General features: G+C 41.2%; 1 protein-coding gene across 1 annotated transcript in view; it reads left to right on the top strand.

The window, feature by feature from the left end:
* The window catches only part of PRKCI (protein kinase C iota), a 36,482-nt gene extending 15,869 nt beyond the window's left edge, over window positions 1–20,613 (top strand). Inside the window, exons 4-18 of the mRNA XM_081190274.1 lie at window positions 1,030–1,080; window positions 3,447–3,532; window positions 5,156–5,296; window positions 6,200–6,245; window positions 6,870–6,928; window positions 7,134–7,310; window positions 8,008–8,105; window positions 9,392–9,478; window positions 10,437–10,572; window positions 11,795–11,882; window positions 12,710–12,835; window positions 13,334–13,413; window positions 13,665–13,754; window positions 15,285–15,400; window positions 17,772–20,613. Of these exons, the coding sequence (XP_081046400.1) occupies window positions 1,030–1,080; window positions 3,447–3,532; window positions 5,156–5,296; window positions 6,200–6,245; window positions 6,870–6,928; window positions 7,134–7,310; window positions 8,008–8,105; window positions 9,392–9,478; window positions 10,437–10,572; window positions 11,795–11,882; window positions 12,710–12,835; window positions 13,334–13,413; window positions 13,665–13,754; window positions 15,285–15,400; window positions 17,772–17,859 (1,469 nt within the window). The 3' untranslated portion in view covers window positions 17,860–20,613. The remainder of the gene's footprint in view (window positions 1–1,029; window positions 1,081–3,446; window positions 3,533–5,155; window positions 5,297–6,199; window positions 6,246–6,869; window positions 6,929–7,133; window positions 7,311–8,007; window positions 8,106–9,391; window positions 9,479–10,436; window positions 10,573–11,794; window positions 11,883–12,709; window positions 12,836–13,333; window positions 13,414–13,664; window positions 13,755–15,284; window positions 15,401–17,771) is intronic.
* Window positions 20,614–21,072: the final 459 nt, after the last annotated feature.

Genomic DNA, 21,072 nt, shown 5'->3' with positions numbered 1-21,072 from the left:
CAGGCTTCTCCCCCCCGCCAGCCTTCTAACCAAGTTGGGGGACAGCGGGATGGCGGCGTTCCGCCTCCCCGCTGTCCCCCGAGCTTGTGGGGCTGGCGGTGGGGCTCTTCTGAAGCCTGGAGAGCGAGAGGGGTCGGTGCGCACCGACCCCTTGCCCTCTCCATGCTTCAGCGAAAGCCTGCATTCGCCCTATAGGACGCACATACATTTCCCCTTCATTTTTGGAGGGGAAAAAGTGCGTCCTTTTGGGGCGAAAAATACGGTACCCTTGTTTAGGGATATTTGTTTTACATACCATATTCGTCCACCTGCCTTCTTACCATGCAAAAGTTTTTCCGGGGAGGGAATAAACAAAAATATTTTTAACTCTACTAGACATCACTTTGGCACATCCACTCCTGATTTGAGGAGTGGAGAATACACAGGCTTTCCTCATTAGTTTTTTGTTTAGTGCTAATAAAGTTAGTGCTAGTAAAGTTCTATTGTACTTGAAACAACTGTTGTCTTTGTGACTATTTCTATCGTTACAGATTTTACACTTCTTGCTAGTAGGAAGTTGAGTGGGAGAAATATAAATGCCATGGATAACTTTTTTATTTTTATATGAATGCTAGTTACCGTTCTGAGGCACTTATGTGATCCATTCTTAACTGAAATGAGTCCTTTAGAAACACATTTGGAGATGGCTTTTGAAATGTGACTTCGTATATGTGGCCTGCATGTGCCCTAGATCAGTGTTGCCCAACCTTGGGCCTCCAGCTGTTTTTGGACTACAACTCCCATCATCCCTCGCTAGCAAGACCAGTGGTCAAGGATGATGGGAATTGTAGCCCAAAAACAGCTGGAGGCCCAAGGTTGGGGAACACTGCCCTAGATGACACTGAATGCTCAATTCTCTCCTTTGTAACTTAGGGCCACTGCTCATGCAACCAAGCAGTTTGGCACTGATTTCTGATGCATATTTTATCTTTTCACATATCATTAAAATAATAGCTAATGCAGTATTACTGATTTTTCCCCCTCCCCCAGTGTTTCCTTGTGTACCAGAAAGGCCTGGAATGCCCTGTCCAGGGGAAGATAGTAAGTATGATTATTTGAAATATTCAGTGTTATCATATTTTTAAAATCTGGATCCTTGTTGTGTTTTTGTTTTTGGAGTGAGTTGTTTGTTTATACTTATTAAATATAAATATACCACTCTTCATTCAAAGATCTCAAGGTGGTTCACAGCATAAAAATCAAAATGAGGACAGAAAATACATAATAAAACAAAAACAAATAACCTCATTCTACAAACACATTTAAAAGGCCATAGAATGTTAATGAGCCAAAGGCCTGGTTATTAAGAACTGTTTTCACCTGCCATCTAAAAATATGTAATGAAGGTGTCAGGCGAGCCTCCCTGAATTTTACCTACCGTATTTTTCGCCCCATAAGACGCACCGGCCCATAAGACGCACCTAGATTTTAGGGGGGGAAATAAAGGAAATTTTTTTTATTTCCCCCCCAGGTGCGCTGCGCTACACCAGGAGCTTGGGGCGTGCTGAGGTCAGCGCGCCCCAAGCTTCTGCATGCCGGCAAGCACTCCGCTGCCGCCCCAAGCCTCCCGCACCCGGCAGGAGGTCCCGCCGGGTGCGCAAGGCTTGGGGCGGCAGCGGACTGCTTGCGCGCACCTAGAAGCTTGGGGCGTGCTGAGGTCAGCGCGCCCCAAGCTTCTGCATGCCGGCAAGCAGTCCGCTGCCGCCCCAAGCCTCCCGCACCTGGCAGGAGGTCCCGTCGGGTGCGCAAGGCTTGGGGCGGCAGCGGACTGCTTGCGCGCACCTAGAAGCTTGGGGTGTGCTGACCTCAGCACGCCCCAAGCTTCTGCATGCCGGCAAGCAGTCCGCTGCCGCCCCAAGCCTCCCGCACCCGGCAGGAGGTCCCGCCGGGTGCGCAAGGCTTGGGGCGGCAGCGGACTGCTTGCGCGCACCTAGAAGCTTGGGGCGTGCTGAGGTCAGCGCGCCCCAAGCTTCTGCATGCCGGCAAGCAGTCCGCTGCCGCCCCAAGCCTCCCGCACCCGGCAGGAGGTCCCGCCGGGTGCGCAAGGCTTGGGGCGGCAGCGGACTGCGTGCGCGCACCTAGAAGCTTGGGGTGTGCTGACCTCAGCACGCCCCAAGCTTCTGCATGCCGGCAAGCAGTCCGCTGCCGCCCCAAGCCTCCCGCACCCGGCAGGAGGTCCCGCCGGGTGCGCAAGGCTTGGGGCGGCAGCGGACTGCTTGCGCGCACCTAGAAGCTTGGGGCGTGCTGAGGTCAGCGCGCCCCAAGCTTCTGCATGCCAGCAAGCAGTCCGCTGCCGCCCCAAGCCTCCCGCACCCGGCAGGAGGTCCCGCCGGGTGCGCAAGGCTTGGGGCGGCAGCGGACTGCTTGCGCGCACCTAGAAGCTTGGGGTGTGCTGACCTCAGCACGCCCCAAGCTTCTGCATGCCGGCAAGCAGTCCGCTGCCGCCCCAAGCCTCCCGCACCCGGCAGGAGGTCCCGCCGGGTGCGCAAGGCTTGGGGCGGCAGCGGACTGCTTGAGCGCACCTAGAAGCTTGGGGCGCGCTGACCTCAGCATGCCCCAAGCTTCTAGGTGCACGCAAGCAGTCCGCTGCCGCCCCAAGCCTTGCGCACCTGGCGGGACCTCCTGCCGGGTGCGGGAGGCTTGGGGCGGCAGCGGACTGCTTGCCGGCATGCAGAAGCTTGGGGCGCGCTGACCTCAGCACGCCCCAAGCTTCTAGGTGCGCGCAAGCAGTCCGCTGCCGCCCCAAGCCTCGCGCACCCGGTGGGACCTCCTGCCGGGTGCGCGAGGCTTGCAGACACTCGCCCGAAGCAGGGGGAGCCCTCCCGAGGGCTCCCCGTGCTTCGGGCGACAGGCTGCCGCCCCAAGCCTCGCGCACCCGGTGGGACCTCCTGCCGGGCGCGCGAGGCTTGCAGGCATTCGCCCCATAAGACGCACCCCGATTTCCCCTTCATTTTTGGAGGGGAAAAAGTGCGTCTTATGGGGCGAAAAATACGGTAAATTAAAAATATACATAACTTTCAATTTTATGACTGGCGAGTACAGTATGGTGGTTAATCAAATAAACTGTGACCCAAGAAACTCCAGTTTAAATCTCACTTTATCTGTGATGTTACTGATGGTGATAGGCAAGCTGGTAACTATCATACAATTATGCTTACACCCAGGATCCATAACATGGGGATAAAAACGCTAGCCAACCTTCAAGGCCAGTTTTAAGGCTTACTGAGATTATGTGATACACAAGAGTAAAAACCTTTATAAATACAAAGTAATTGTTAAATATTTGGGTAATCTATTTACATATGCTTGACTTGCATAATTCTTGAAACTGGGCTCAGTTTGATAGGGACAAAACAAGCAGCCTTCTCTGGAGTTTTTGTGTGATTGTTTCTGATTTCTCTCCCTAGAGTCTATTTATCGTCGAGGTGCACGGCGATGGCGAAAACTTTATTGTGCAAATGGTCACACTTTCCAAGCCAAGCGATTCAACAGGGTAGGTTTTAATAGACTTTACTGAGACTGCTCTTTCATTTGTAGTTTACCTCTCCTAATAAATATCACCTTTTCGAAATGGACTTTGTCCTCCTGAGATATTAAATGCCTTTTTATATACGTACTGATAATTAGGAAATAGGCCTTAAAAGATCAAATTTACTTTGTCAGCTGCAAGTCCAATCAGAGTTTATTTAGTTTTCCATATAATAGAAGAAGAAGAAGAAGAAGAAGAAGAAGAAGAGTTTGGATTTGATATCCCGCTTTATCACTACCCGAAGGAGTCTCAAAGCGGCTAACATTCTCCTTTCCCTTCCTCCCTCACAAGAAACACTCTGTGAGGTGAGTGGGGCTGAGAGACTTCAAAGAAGTGTGACTGGCCCAAGGTCACCCAGCAGCTGCATGTGGAGGAGCGGAGACACGAACCCGGTTCCCCAGATTACAAGACTACCGCTCTTAACCACTACACCACACTGGCTTCATCTGTAGGACTATTTATTTCTGAGCACCCTGTGGTTTTCAACTAAATGTGATGCTTTAAAAATGTGCTAAGTCCTTTAAATGGGAAAGCTTTGCTTGTGAGTGTTTATGCTGGGATTCAAAGTATTGGGTTTAAAGCCCAACTTCTACAGAATATTGGGCACCCTTATTTGTTAGTACAGTGTACCTTACAGATGAGTCCGGTGATCATGGATAATGAAGGATCCTGACAACCAAGGAATGTTTACATAGTGCTTTATAACATACAGAGTGCTTCAGACATAGTAACCACCACATTGAGACAAGCGTATTTCTGTTTAATAACCCAGGAGGTGAGCCACCCTTTCTCTGATGCAGGCAGCCCCTTTGACTTGTCCCTTCACAACATAAGCAGTCAGTTCTGGAAGCCTCTAAATAATATTTTCCTATTCTAACTGAAACAGGAAACTGTGATTGCCAAAAGAAGCCAGGGTATTAAACCAACTTCATATCATATTAAGCACTCTTGGATGAAACTGATTATCTTGACCCATTTTAATCTGGCTTCAGACATGGTTATGGGACTGAATGAGCCTTTGTAGCTCTGCTAGATAACCTTCATCACAAGGAGAACAGAAGGAGTGAAACTCTTTTATTCTTACTTGATATTTTTGTCAGTGGTTTTTGATAACCACTGGCAGTTGTATCCTTTTGAACCAACTCAGTGAGATGGGTATTGGAGGTGCTGTTTTACAGAGATTCAACAAAACTTAAAATTGGGTATTTTTTATGCTCAGAATTTGTTATATATATTATCATTTAATCAGATTGGTTATCTCATCATTGCGTTATAAAAATGTATATATAGTCAAAAAGCTAGAGAATAAATGAAGAGGGGGGAGAATTTTTTTTTAAAAAAAACCAAATTAACAAAGCTGAGCATTTTTAATGTATGTAGTGGGGAACATAATTTTACCATGAGAAAGCCAGAAAAACACACAAAAAGAGCACTTGTGAGCTAATTACTTTAACCATAACTTCAGAGCAACAGGTTATCAGATTTTTCAGTGTGGTATTTTGTGAGTAGATACCCTATTGCATGAGTCGTAGTTTGAGACTATCTAGATACTGTTAGTTAATGGTCATTTGCCTGTTTGTGTTTCAGAGAGCTCATTGTGCCATCTGCACTGATAGGATATGGGGATTGGGACGCCAGGGATATAAATGCATCAATTGTAAACTCCTTGTTCACAAAAAATGTCACAAACTGGTCAGCATAGAATGTGGCCGACACGCATTACCACAAGTAAGTGATATTGATAGCTATAACCTTCTCCAATGTGCATATAAATACACAAGTATACATAATGATTTTACTAAGACTGTGATGGGGACCTGGGGTGGGATTAGCCTAACATGCCCCATTAGTGTAAGCCCTGTGCTAAGACTTCCACATGCAATGGGGCTTCCCCCATACCCCCAAAATAGGTTCTGGGGGTTGGAGAACCTTCAGACCAGCGTGGTGGGGGAGATGGGGGGGGGGTTCTGTTTGACAAGCTGATAAATTTGTACAGATGGAACAACTGGAAGAACACAAAAGCTGAATGCCACATTCAACTTTCACTTCTTTGATTCTGGTTTTGATGTCTGGTGTTGCCTCACTAAAATATAACACAGCTGGTTTGCTTTACTGTTCTGTGAAAGTGAATTTAGATGCCAATATGGGCACTTCAATCCTGCTTGATTTTGGTAACTAAACAATCCTAGCTTTTGAACTTGAGGTGTATATTTTGAGAACCCACCTCATTTTTGTGATTATAAGTTGTTTTAAACTGTTTTTGATACTGGGTTTTATTGTTGTGATCAGGCCTGGGACCTTACTGTGAAGTGTGGGTAATTATTATTAAATAACAACAACAACAATAATTTTGAATGAATTTTGAATTTGTGTTTCAATGAATGAAACACAAAAATTGTGAGGCCCTTAAATTTTGCACCAGACCTTGTGGCTTCTGATCAAAGATCAGTCTGGTCTGTGCATTAATTATTTTGAAGAATGCCCTACTCTGTTTAGTGGGATTTACTCCCAAGTACAAGAGCATAGGATTGAAACCTTAGATTTAGACTGCCAGTTTTGCAATTTGATACAATGACATAGCTCCTTGTAGAAAACAGAAAAGTTGTAATCTTATTCTTTGACTTTTTGTAGGAGTCTATGGATCCTTCATCAGTGCATCTTGATAACATGGAACCAGGTAAGAACAGTGCTTTCTTTAATTATATTGAAAGGACCAAATGTGACACCCCCCAAAAAAAATGAATTAGCGCTTATTTGCATAATTATTTCTGGGTTTTATCCAACACTGCATGTAGTGTTCCACTTATACAGCAGGACTTTTCCTGGAACAGATTTTGAGGGTTCAAGGGAGAGGAAGTTCCATCGTGCAGGCAAAAGTATGCTGCATGAGCAGAATGGCGGTGTTGAATACAATCTTCTATTTTTTAAATTACTGTGAGCAAGAAGCAAAACTATGTATTCTTCACTGACTTTAAATGAATCATTTATTTGTGATCTCTATATAAAAGCATCTTTAGAAGTGTGTTCTATTAACTGCAGGGAACGGGCACAGCCATGCCTACCCATTTAATTTCATGTAATTTACTGTGTGGTTCCCTGTGGATGTACAGAAGATGACTTAATAATATGGCCATGTTTGGAATAACACAGCAAAATTAATTAATTTGTAGGACGTTCTAGCAGACTTTGCCAATTTACCATCTTAGAAGCATAAAAGCAAAGAGGAATTTCCAATCACTTGCAGAAAGGAATTGCATTTGCCTGTAATTTTGATACTATCCTTACATTTTTTTACTTTTAGTGATTCCTTATCATCCTTCAAGTCATGAAAGTTTGGACCATGTTGGTGAAGAAAAGGAGGTATTCTAATTGTTTAATGTCTTGGTTTTTTACTAAGTTATCTGTGCATTTCTGGAATATTAAGAAACTTACCTGTAACTTCCAACACAACATATGCAGCTCAGTTAGCCTATTGTTAATAGAATTTTTGAGGTCAGAAAAGCTCTCAAAGATCTGACAGTATTACCCAGGGTAATTCTATTTAAATGTTTCCATCTACCCATAGGCAACAAGTATTAGAGAAAGTGGTAAAGTATCTTCCAGTCTGGGTCTCCAAGATTTTGATCTACTTCGAGTTATAGGGAGAGGAAGTTATGCAAAAGTACTTCTGGTTCGGTTAAAGAAGACTGAGCGCATTTATGCAATGAAAGTTGTGAAAAAGGAACTAGTAAATGATGATGAGGTGAGTGGTATTTCTGTTAAATGAACTGTTCTTTAAATTCTGTTTTATATGAATGGTGGCATATTAGAGGTCAGATAACTCCCCTGTAATTTGTGATCATGTTTGGTTGTATTCAAAGTGGCACTTCTGAGTTTGGTTCTTAACAAGTTAATCAGGTTTTCCACTAATTAAAACTCTGTCAGCAATTTAAAAGATATGGAAATGTTGGACCAAATCTCCTTTCAGGAAGAGCCCTTCCTGTTTATGTATAAAGACAATCTTGGGTACTCAAGGTTAGTGTCTCTGCATTGTGACATGATAGTGTTCTTAAACTATTTCTCAGACTTTTAATACACATCTGTATTGGCAAACCTCAAATAACTATTTGTGCTTAAAGACATTGATGGTATAAATGCATTTAAAGGAAGCTATCACCACAAGCAACTTAAAGACCATGGGGAGTTTAAGCCTGTTTTGAAATTGCATTGTTGTATAATTTTGGAAACAAAATTCAATTGCATCCTACGAATTGCTGAATATGGGAGCAGAATATTTGACTTTAGAAATGGGTATTACTTTTTTCAGGATAATTAAGAATCTTATTATCATTGTCTGCCTACAAGAGCCAGGAAATAATATTTCTGCTTATCTGTTGCAAGTTAATTAATATTAGCCGAAAGTATTACAAAAGCAACTGTTCTGTGTATTTTTATAATAGGATATTGATTGGGTTCAGACAGAGAAACATGTCTTTGAGCAGGCTTCAAATCATCCTTTTCTTGTTGGCCTTCACTCTTGTTTCCAGACAGAAAGCAGGTAATTGTGTAATATGATTTTTGCAGGTTCTTTCACTTGATCCTTTTTATAATAAGCCATTATTTTCCCCCCAACGCTAAGATATAATTAGCAACATACAGCACTAACACTTACGCAGTTTCATCAAAAAAGACTTGAACGACAGGTTCCTTATGATCAGAGAAGATGGCTGTAAGGAAATCTTGAGCTGCAAAAATGATTTTCAAAAGAGAGTTGTTGAACAATGAAGCCATCCGTAGAATAAAGGATAGTAGAATGAAATGTAAAAACAGCATGCAGAAGAGCTGGTTTCTAATTGGGAGTAGGAGAACTATAGTTAATGAAGGTGGAAAGATGGGAACCATGTGTGCAGAGAGATCATAGTCTGCGTTAAAGTTTGAACACAGTACAGATAAGGAGAAAAGCCAGAATGTGCCAAAACAATTGTTTGCTTTTTCATTGAGTGTTCAAAACCTAAGTAAAATGGATTACTATAATAAAGAAATTGCTTAAGCATAGGAAAATACTTTGAGGAGTGGTGAAGTGAATATAATACTTCAGTTCAGGCATCCCCAAACTCGGCCCTCCAGCTGTTTTGGGACTACAGTTCTCATCATCCCTGACCACTGGTCCTGTTAGCTAGGGATGATGGGAGTTGTAGTCCCAAAACAGCTGGAGGGCTTAGTTGATCAAATGTCTTGAAAACAAAGCTGCATACAGGAGCCACACATGGTGTGATATATTTATTAAAGAAGTTGGTAGTGCAAGGTTGTAAAATAGGAAAAGAAGGAGGAAGGTGATAAACAAGCCTTGAATCATTTTCTCATAGTGGCCTAGGTGCTGCTGTGTCACATACTTCAATATACATGCCTGTTTACTTACCATGGTAAAACACTAGAGAATATATCCTCAGGCAAACCTTTTCGAGGAAGGGTAGAGTTTGACGAAAAGGGAGTACAAGGAAAATCAAAACACAAGTCCTGAAGCATTCAGCGGAGCTGTACTCCCAACTCTACCTATCAGTAAAGGAATAAGATTATAAGATGTATGTTAGAAGATTTATAGTGTAAACTGCCCATTGATCTGCAGAGGAAGGGTGGTATAGGGCTGTGTTCATGTTGAAAATACCTGCAAAGGGTGAATAGATAGGCATGTTTTATTGATGTTTGAGATGGACTAACCAAAGAGGACAGGGGGAACGCTCTGAAAGCACTTCAGTTGTTAAGTTTGTGTAGGTGACAAGGTGGACCATAATAATAAAAGTATGTAAGAATCAAGCCATTATAGAATTTACTTCTGTGTTCCAGACTATTTTTTGTTATAGAATATGTAAACGGAGGGGACCTCATGTTTCATATGCAGCGCCAAAGGAAATTGCCGGAAGAGCATGCAAGGTATGTGTTCTTGCCATGACTTTTGCACATTGTTATGGATTGAGGGAAAACCCAAAGGTGTCTAATTACATGGAACATCTCCTTTTGCCTCCCAATTTTAATTATTGTTTTGGTCAGCCTAATTATTGAAATGAAAGAGTTGCATTTGGTGGTTCTTATCTTCTCTTTCAGAGATGCTCCCAAATGAATCTAATTTCATTTGCAAAGTACCCTAGAACTCTGAAATGGGTGCCACAGTCATTTTATGTGGCACTGGCTCGTATTCCACTCTGTTTTGCTCAAAGGAGACCTATTGAAATTAATGGAGCTAGCTTAGTCATAATCATTTCAATGGGTTTACTCTGAGTAAAACTTAGTTAAGTACCACCTACTGCCTCCTGTGCTCATTCTTTGCCAGCACAGCTGAGAGAGGTGAATAAAAGTTGTATGTTCTTTACTTGTTTATACCTTCAATTTCTAGATTTACTTTCTCACTCATCTTAGCTGTTGTTCTTGAATTTCTCAGGCACCACAGTTTGATCTCTTCTGGCAGACATAATTGGCTCCTACTTCAAAAAGCCTTTTAAAACTGCCAAGAGACTGATTTTTAGACATTTAACTTTTTTTTTGCCACTCAGCAGAAATAAGACACAAAAAGGCTAGTTGTGTTCATATGTATCAGTGCTTGGAATTACTGGGGTTCAACTGAAGGGTGGAAGGGTCAGGTCACTACTAATTATACTTAATATATTCCACCTTTCTCAAAGATCTAAAACTCGAATGCCTAATGATGAAAGGTAGAAATAGCTCTTCCACAGAGGATGTAACACTCTAACTTACAGATTTCAGGGAGGCCTGAGATGACTAATAAGCTTAGAAGGGACACCCAGTTTCATAACGTTTGATATACACTGCTGGTGTTGTTGGATCTAGCTATGGAAGCTTAAGAATAAAATAAGGCACTTCAATTTCATTTTAGGTTTTACTCGGCAGAAATCAGTTTAGCATTAAACTACCTTCATGAACGAGGAATAATTTATAGGGATTTGAAACTCGATAATGTGTTGCTAGATTCTGAGGGGCATATCAAACTGACTGACTATGGCATGTGCAAGGTAAGAGGCAAAATCTCCAAACATCTTGAAGTCTTGATTTTCCTAACATGATTTTCCTCCCTAGAATGTGCTGTAGTTTTTGATTAGGTTGGCTTCATTAAAATATGTACAATGATGCAATCAAATTACCAAATAACTGGAGAGAAGAGGAATATCCATGGACTGCAGCTGTCATGGTTTCTCTTGACTCATTTTTTCAAGTTGTTTAGAAGCAGTAGTAAGTCTATGCTACTAGGTTGGGCTGCCATGCTGTCCTCCCATAAGCACACAAGCTTCAGTTATTGCTGTTTTCCTCTATCCCCTGCAGCCCCAAACATGACTTCCCCCACACTGTTCAGGGGTGGTCTCACAGTCCTCCAATCCAGATTTTCAGGGGGATTTGAGTAGATTGTTAAAAAATGCTGCCACCTCTGGCCACCAGTGGGAGCCTCAAGTAGTTTGGAATTGTGCTAACTAGATTTTCTGCTAATTCGGTAAAATGATTTTCCATGGACTTTAGCTAGCAGCCCAGAACATCTTCAGTTTTTAGAAAGAGCGCTACTTTTATCTTGATCTAGTGCAGTGGTTCTCAAAGGGTGTGGCGCTCCACACTGGTTTGGCAGGAGAGGATGGCAATTGTGGCAGGAAGATTCAAGAACAATCAAAGAAACTTTTCAGTGTAGTATAATGAAATACAGGCGTATGCCACTGGACTCTTTTTGGATATAGAACCAGAAACAACTCTTCTTCAAGAGCATTCACTATTCTACAGTTCTCCATGACATATTATTGTGAACAATTCTGACAAATATGAAAGATCAGAAGAGAGACTTTTGTCTCAAATTAGATCTAATATGAATAAGATTACCCTGCAAAAGCAAGCTTACACCTCTCATTGAGTGCAAAAGACTTGTTTATAATTCTATTTTGGGAATGATTCCTGTTCTTATGTAGCTGTATTGTTTTATACTTTCTGGATGTCCCACAATCATATTATAAAGTAGTTGTGATCTATGCTATAGATCAAGCTAGGAGTTGTTTCTTTTTGTTTTCCAATGTATTTCTTATCAATTAAAATTTTTATTCTGGAAGTGTGGCGCATGTATGAAAAAGAGCTCGTATGTTTGCTCTTGCCTGTTAAATTAGGTGTTGTGCAGTTAAAACAACTGACTTGCTATTATGATGGGAAGCAGAATAAATATTTGTGTACGATTTTCATTCCCCTTTGTTTCCGTTTTAAAAGGAAGGATTAAGGCCTGGAGACACAACAAGCACATTCTGTGGCACTCCTAACTACATTGCTCCTGAGATCTTGCGTGGAGAAGATTATGGTAAATATTACATGTATAAATACCAAACCTGGAGAGCATGAGTAGTTACCACACAAACCAAATGTCCACCACAGTTTCCCCCTGGCACTGAACCCCTCTTGTACTCAAAATGATTGTGCAATTAAACCTAGCACTTGATCCAAATGCAAAATAAATTGACAGTGACCAGTTCTGCTTCATCAGTTTGATTTCTTAGAATGTGGGAACATGTTTGAGCTCCCTCACAGCACTGCTTATCCTGCAGCCCTCTTAAGTATTTCCCCGCCCTGTGCAGAGGATGTGGGGGCCAGAGGTCTGGCAAGAAAGCAAGGAAGTAGAAGGAGTACAGTGGGGTGCAGAGAAAAGATAAAAAGATAATAAGCAAGAAAAATGGGGAAAGTGTGAGGTTTTTAAAAAGAAAGATGAAGCAGGCTAGGTTCTTAGGGAGCTTGGCTACACCAGACTGGCCACAGCAAGAGGTAGGCCAGTTTGATCGGTGGGATTGCCCATCCCGCCAGGTGAATTGGTCAGTAGATTAGACCCTCCCTGCCTGAGCCGATGGAAGGTGCCATCCCAGGCCGTGGAGCCCACCTGCAACCACTTGGGGAATTGGCTTACTACCTCTTTGGGAGAACTAGGCCATAGCGATCATAAGGATGTCATTGAAAGCCTGGAATTACTTATCCACCTAGATTTACCTTGAAATCCTCGATTGTGTAGTCTAACCACTGCTCTTCTTCCTGCTATATCTATTACTTTCCACCACATCTTTAAAGGCTTTGCCAGATAAACATGCTGATTATACCAAATCCTTTTAAAGTAGTGTTCTGCCTTGTTTTAAATCACAGGATTTAGTGTGGACTGGTGGGCTTTAGGTGTCCTGATGTTTGAAATGATGGCAGGCAGATCACCATTTGATATTGTTGGAAGCTCTGATAATCCTGATCAAAATACAGAAGACTATCTTTTCCAAGGTAAGTAATTCAAAAGCACAATTTTTAGTTTGTTCAAGCAGTTGATTCTGTGAAATTTACAATGAGGCAAGGTTTATCTCCTGACGAATGCCTGATTCCCAAGTAGATTTGTGCTTTCTGAACAAACATAGTGCAAAATTAGCTAAAGGACAGCAGTGTATTGGGCTGATTTTCCATTGTCTTTAGAGACCTGAAAGTTTACTTCTGTGGCTAGATCTTAACTTTTAAAATAAAGGAGGGTGCAGTCAAGTTCCTATACCAGAAAAGGAAACCTACATATCTTTTAAAATTATTCTATGTATTTAAAGCACAAAAGAGGTGAAATTTATATCCCATGGTCCAAAAGAGTACTACTATTTAGCATAAAAACAGCCTTTAATTTAGTTCAACCTCTTACACAGATTGAGTTTTCCGTTGTACATCAGTTCCAAAACACACCTTTAGAATTTTAAAACAGAAAATTCATGAAATTAAAATGTTTTTAATTATTTCTTCTAGTTATTCTAGAGAAGCAAATCCGTATCCCACGATCCCTTTCTGTGAAGGCAGCAAGTGTTCTAAAAAGCTTTCTTAACAAGGTAAGAGCTCGTGCCATATTTGGGTTGAACTTTGGTTCTTAAATATACATGTTACAGGTTTAAAACTGGCAAGAGAAAATTAGTATAAAAATATCAAAATACATATTTGGGAAGGAATGTAATATGAGCACTTTAACAATTTGTGTACTGAAACTCATTTATATTTACAATCTGTGCCTGTTTACTGGCCCAGTTACAATAGTCTTATTAAGCTTAATTTGACCTTCATGTTACATGTTTTCTTTACCTAGGATCCAAAAGAACGTCTAGGTTGTCATCCTCAAACAGGGTTTGCAGACATTCAGGGACATCCGTTTTTTCGTAACGTTGATTGGGACCTGGTAAGTGGACAGTATGAATATTGCTTTTAAATAGTACTATGCACAGTGAATATCTGAAATCTTGCCTGGATGAGAGAGCCTCTGCCATTGTCAGTGAAAAGTTGCCAAAAAACATTGCATTTTCCCCATAGATTTTATATTATAAGCAGATAATTAATCTTTTTGGGGCATGAGCAATGTCCTTTCAAGTACTCAAAGTGAGCATGGACTATGCAGTGCAGTAGTCATTTTAGTACTTCAGGAGTCACTTTAGTACTTTAGTACTTCCCTTTTACCATACTACTACTAAGAAGTTTGAGGATTATGTTCAGAGCAAGGGGTTTTAAAGATTTAACAAAACTTATATACTGCTTGATTGTAACAAAATCTCTAGGTGGTTAGCAATAACTATTAAAATTTTCATTAAAAAAGTAAAAACAATTAAAAAAAGGAGTAAACTAAAAAGAGATTAAAACATGTCAGCATGTATATGTCTGGATAGATTTGCCTAAACAAAAATAATTTAAGCAGATGCTGAAAAGAATATCGCAAATATGTCTGTTTGATGTCACCTACTACCTAAGTGTAGGTGATGCCACACAAAAATTTCTTAGAAGTATGGGATTATTATTGTGTGGCACTTGTTAACAGTGTCACTTTGGCAGATCGAAGCAGTTGAGTGGGCACATATTGGGTAAGGCCATCCTGCAGATAAACTGGTCCCAGGCTTGTTAAGGGCTTTATATACCAGGAACAGTACCTTGAACCTGATCCTGTAACCAATGAAAATCTCTAAGCAGACATGTTTATAAGTTGGCAGGGTCTTGCTTCTGTCAGCAACCATGCTGCAGTATTCTGTACTAGCTGCAGTTTTCAAATCAAGAGCAAGGGAAGCCCCAGATAGAGTGCATTGCAGTAATTTTATCTTGAAGTCACCAGTGCCTGAACTACTGTGGTCAAATTAAGCTGGTCCAGGAATGGTTGTAGCTGTTGTATCAGGCACAGCTGGTAAAAAGGGCTTCTAGGTACTGAGGCAGTCTGGGCTCCCAGAGACAGAGCTAGGTATAGAAGCACCCTGGACTGTGTAACCTGCTCGTTCATAGGGAATGCAACCCCATCCAGGTTTTGTTTTCTGCCATGGGAACCACTTGCCTGCAGATTTGCCAAACTGGCACCAGTCCAAGTGTTATCCTGATTCCAGTGTAATAAATGGAGAATTCGAGGTGAGTGTCGACAGTGTACTGGTGGCACCTTGGCCCCAAACTCCTGATAACAGTTCCCTGTGGCTTCATGTAGATATTAAGTAGCACTGGGGGATAAAATAGTTCCCCGTGGCACCCTGTAGCATAACCACAAGGGGGCCAAAAGCGTTCTACCCATTATACTCTGCAATACAGAGCCTCCAAAGCAATAGGATCATTGTGTGGAATAAAAGCTTACAAACACTATAACCCATAGTTTGTCCTCCTAAGAGAAATGTGAATTATCCTTAATGCACTCTGTATAATTATCCAACAGCAACACTTAAATGCTATGTGAACTTATTCCTAGATGGAGCAAAAGCAAGTGGTTCCTCCCTTTAAACCAAACATATGTGGAGAATTTGGTCTGGACAACTTTGACTCCCAGTTCACGAATGAGCCTGTTCAACTCACCCCTGATGATGAGTAAGTAAATGATTAAGCTACTAAACTGAATGAAATGCTCCCTTGCAATTCTAACAGCTCTTATTGTGGTAGTATTTGCCGTGATGGAACTTCAGAACCTCTAACAGTTTCCAGAAGTAGAGACAAACAAAGAAGGCTATCCACATTCTTCCTTGCTTGATTGGCCATTGCTGGAAGCAGAACACTGAATTGGATAGATGCTTAGTCTGATTCAGCAGAGCTGCTCATATTCCCATGTGACCAAAAATGACTACCCCATTGGGGTGAACAAAATGGCAACTGGTAAATTGCACAATGAATTGTAACTAACATGGTTTCTGAGATTTTGAAAAATATAATTGGGGCCAATCCAGGATTTTGTAACTTCAGATAGTTCAGCACAGGAAGCCACTTTATACCAAAACCAGACTTAGTGTCTGTCTTGCCCAGTATTGCCTGGCACCTACTTTCCAGGGTCTCCAGTAGAGATATATCATATCACCTGTTACCTGATCACAAGTAGTGATGACATGAATTGACCCTGAAGCCATCTGCATGCAAAGCATCTATGTGTGGCTGGGGAAACCTAGCTAGATGGGTGGGGTGTAAATAAATTATTATTATTATTATTATTATTATTATTATTATTATTATTATTATTTATTGTTAAGGTTATATGAGGACAAGCGTAGATATATTTCTAACTTGGAGAGCGAATACTTGCTTATAATAAGAACTGGTGGAAATTACCTGGTATTGTTCAGGAATTCTAAGCACCAAAAAATTTAGAAATTTATAAATGGATAGCATAATTTATTAATTTCTAGGCCTGTGCATGCTCCTCCAATCTGACTCCGTTAACAGCTGACCATGAACTCTGAATCAACTCGGAGAGCAGGGCTAATGTTAATTAGGGTTTTTTAAACCCAAGGTAGCCAGGAGGAGGGCTGAGGAAGGAAGACGGTATATCTCCTTAGCCCGCCTCCTCTTGCCACACTGCAGAGAGTGGAAGGGTTCAGTCCTGTTGGGTGCTGTTTCATCAGGGGGTTGCCCACACAGAACACAATAGTGAAGCAGCCAGCAATATAGCACCCTTGGTGGGCAGCTCCTGCACTGCTGCTCCATGTGCTTGGCTATTCTGCCAGGCCTAATTGTCCTCTCCTCTTTGTCTTCGCCTCTCATTGCCCCAGTCCATGGGTGCTGCTTACCTGGCTGCTGCTATCACCGTTATATTACGGGAAGCGGTTGCCTGAGCCCAACTTTCCTCACTTTGCACCACCCCGCAAACCAGCTCTTGCACCAACTATATCACCAGTGGGCCTCTCCCCAGGGTGGCTCGCCTGGCAGCTTCATTTCGCACACCGCATTTTTCGCTCTGTAAGACGTACCAGACCATAAGACGCACCTAGTTTTTGGAGGAGGAAAACAAGAAAAAAATATTCTGAATCCCAGAAGATGAAGGCTCCCTGCTGCCCTGAAGAGGCTTCGCGCGGCTATCCCAGAAGCTAGAACAGTGAAAGGGAGCGCTGTTCAGCGATCCCTCTCCCCGTTCTGGCTTCTGGGATAGCTGTGCAGCCTGCATTTGCTCTATAAGATGCACACACATTTCCCCTTACTTTTTAGGAGGGAAAAGGTGCGTCTTATAGAGTGAAAAATACGGTATTTAGATACCAAGCGAAAGCATTCCTCTTCCCCAGGCCATTTAAACTGGAAGTTGTGGTGGTATTGTTTTGTTTGTTTGTATTTTTATTTAAAAACTAAACTGCCTTGTCATCCTTGGATGATGCTTGGTATAAAAATATTAATATTATTAATATTAACAACAGCAACAATAAACGAATATAATAGTTTCTACTTGAATTATAGTTTAGTGATAGGAGAAGTGACTAAAAGAATTCCTGTGTGTACTTTTTGTTCAGTGCATCAGAACCCTGACAAGAGCACATTTCGTTGGGCTCCCTTATTTGTTTTTAGCACCTCAGTTTTAAGTTAAAAGGGGGGGGGGGACTCCTTGAGCAGCTTACAGACATGAATGAAAAGACAGTCCCTGCCCTCAGGCTTACAATCTAAAAGATGCTACACAAGATGGGACTCTGTAAGAGAAGGGGGAAAAGGAAGCTTCTGCACTGGTTCTTAGTTACAGAGGTCTTGTAGACCAGCTTGAATAGAAAGATTCAGAGGGAAAGGGCTAAAAGTTACTACTTTTTCAGCAACCTTTGTCCTTCTGTAGTAGCTTGATGGAATGGTTGCTGATGGACAGTTGAGAGAGTAGCCTGATGAATCTGATGTTTCAGTAGAGCCAGTGCTGAATACAGTAGCTCTCTGGGTTTTTTGGTCAGTAGAAATGTATTGTATTGTTTTTTGAGAATATAAATGCTCTTTTTATTTTCAGTGATATTGTGAAGAAGATTGACCAGTCTGAATTTGAAGGCTTTGAATATATCAATCCCCTTCTGATGTCTGCTGAGGAATGTGTCTGATCTCCCACTTCTGAACTGTGCCATTTGTCGCTGACACATTTTTCTGCATGGATGAACAGTTTGCAGTTGGGATGCAATGAATAAAATGAATTTACCTTTGTCATTTGCTATCAAATACGAACTTTTCATTAACCTCCTATATAAGCTGGATGCTTTTTATTTGACTATAAGGAAATCTAAAACACTAAAACAGATTTTGCCAAAGTTGAACTTGAAACATCAAGGCAACCATTTTCCTACAGGCTGCCTAATGTGAAATAGAGGATGTTGCCACCTATTCCACTTGAAATGTAATGCAGCTCTGGGTTCAAAGTGGTCTAATTAAAGAGCACCTGCTTGCATTAAGTGAAATTAACACATCAAGTCCACCTGTCTTCAGTTTTACATGTGTCTGTTGCCAACCCAGAGTAAAACGAGTATGCTCCCTAATTCATTTGAAGAACCCTTGCTAAACCTGAGTTCTCAGACCTGGCTAAGAAGCTTACTCGCATTGGTGATGATAATGTGTTAGACTGAAAACAAATGAAGAGCAGCAGGAGAATTTACATGTACTGCCACAGCCCGCTTCCATTCCATGTATATTCCACATTCAGTGTGAACTGGACGTAAAGTTTCATCTTCCATGTTACAATTTTAGCATTGCAATCCTGGGTGCACTTTGAGTAGACGCCATTGGATTTGGTGGGATTTACTTCTGAGCAAACATGCATAGGATTGTGGTGTAATATTTGCAGTCTCCAGGATACAGTGGTACCTCGGTTTATGAACTCAATCCGTTCTGGAAGTCGGTTCTTAAACTGAAACTGTTCTTAAACCGAGGCATGCTTTCCCTAATGAGGCCTCCTGCCGCCGGTGTCCTTCCACCATTCGGATTCTGTTCTTATGCCGAGGTAAAGTTCTCAAACCAGGACACTATTTCCGGCTTTGCGGAGTTTGTAAACCAAATCGTTCGTAAACCAAGGTACCACTGTAATGCCTTGCTTTTTTTTTTAGACTTGGAAGTGGCACAGCATTTACTTTAGGCTTGACAAAGCCATGGAGAATAGTTGCTTTCTTGACAATGGAGACCATGGCTGCCTCTAAATAGGACTTTTCTTTCAAGCACCATGCAGTAGATTTGACTCCAAAATTACTTGACATTCGTTTAATCAAAGTTCTTTGGTATACATCCTTGCTATGTAAGTGAGTGCCTTCTTATTAAGTCTGTCCTTTTCAAAAGGGCTAATAAAATGTATGGTATCAGTTTGAATTAAAATGAACCAATAGAGTTTTTTTAAAAAAGAAAAAAAATAAGTATTTAGCAGAAATAGGCAGCTAATGTTAACAAATACAACCTCATGCAGCCAGCTTTATAATTTTGTAGCTTCTGTTAAGGTAGATCGGAATTTATTTTCACTATGGATTTAAAAGGCTAATAGGCTCATACTGCAGCTGTACAGTTTTAAAAACCATTACACTATACCACTACAAAAGGATCCCTCTATTAATGTGATTAGGGAAGTGTGGCTCCTCTCATGGTCCTATACTTACTGCTCTAAGATGTATGCAAAAGTCTAAATAAAAATTCAAACCAGCTAGGTCAGTGAAGATGGGCGTTCTAAAGGTCTGTATATAATTAATATAATGATGTACCGAGAAAAAGTTGCATGCTTTATCTTAAAAGTCGAGGAACTGCTGGCTGGAGATGTCACTTGTGTATTTTGCTTGATTTTTAAATGCTTGTAAAGACAAGGGATTTTCAAAGTGTTTTCGATAATGTAGAAATGTGGACTTAACTTAATAGTTGTCCAGAACCAAGCACATTCTAGTTAGCCTTCTGTGAGTTATTTTTCTCTGCCATTGTGAACTTAATCTATGGTACATTTGTGCATTAAGGCAAAAATTGCCTCTTTGACTAGTATACATTATCTTCATTGTGCTTTTCAAACACTGGCATGTTGAAGAGGAATTCAACCACTTTGGTACTTTCCCTTGTTAAGCTCATGTCAGTTACAGGGTACATCTAAAAACATTTAATTGTGCTATGTTTTAGATCTGATGAGTAGTCTTTCAGTTTTACATTCTTGAAGGGGGAAGGAGACCTCTATAACTTAATGGAGCTAACTTGCAACTTGGCTTGTGCCCTCTTATTTTATTTCGTCCTTTCTTAACGTATCTGAAATTAGGCCACTAACAGCGGTTTCACTTCATAAGCTGCATGGTACAGAATGACTTATATAAGAGGTACATTTTCTGACTCACAAACTGTAGGTGAGTGAAATTCTCACATCTAAGACTTTTCTTCAAAGCACAAAAGGAGTAAAATTGCAGATGTTACAATGTGCTTCCCACCCCCTTGTATATGTGTGTCTTACTTATTTCATCTTATAGTGTCAATTTTTCACAAAGAACTGAGGGATGTTAAAAGCAAAAATCAAGTTTTGTTTTGTTTTGTTTTTCATGTTTCCAAACAAGTGCCATGGTATTAAGTTGTTAGTTGTTGTTGTTTTTTTAAAAAAATATATTAAATGTGTAGAGGCTGTCTTAAAATATTGAACAGGGAATTCAGACGTGGACAGCTAATTCAGCATGCTTTTCTGAAGGTAGCCTTTTAGTGTAAACATTGAACTAAATGGGTGCTTCCATCCTGTACTATGTACTTCCTTCATTTTGCAGATATTGTACTGTACTGTAATCTCTTGTATTTCTGCACACTTTTTTACTTTCCATTTTAAGTTTCAAAATTAAAAAAACCACCAGGGCTTTTTCTTTAAATCCTGTGTTGCACTCATTGTACGCTTTCCTTGAGTATCCTTCTAATTTAGCAATTTTATTTACTTCTCTTTATTACTACTGGAGAACTCTTGAACATTAGACAGTAAACACATAATTAGTTTTCACAGACGATTAACTCCTCAAATCTTAATTCATCATGGGAGTCTATGAACTGGCATCTCTTCTGCAGGGAAGGGTACAATTTAGGTTATAGTAATGCCAATTAGCAGTTAAGAGAAATGTGCATCATAAGACGTTCTTCCATCATTTGTTTACAGCCCTATTGAAAATGCTTAGTTGCAGACTAGGGGCAGGTCCATACTATACATTTAAAGGTAAAGGGACCCCTGACCGTTAAGTCCAGTCATGGACGGCTCGAGTTGCGGCGCTCATCTCGCTTTACTGGCCAAGGGTGCCAGCGTTCGCTTGCAGACAGCTTCTGGGTTATGTGGCCAGCAT

The sequence above is a fragment of the Podarcis bocagei genome, assembly GCF_964188305.1.
Source record: "Podarcis bocagei genome assembly, chromosome: 4".
In the NCBI taxonomy this organism is placed as follows: domain Eukaryota; kingdom Metazoa; phylum Chordata; class Lepidosauria; order Squamata; family Lacertidae; genus Podarcis; species Podarcis bocagei.
This window is presented reverse-complemented; position numbering and strand designations above follow the sequence as displayed.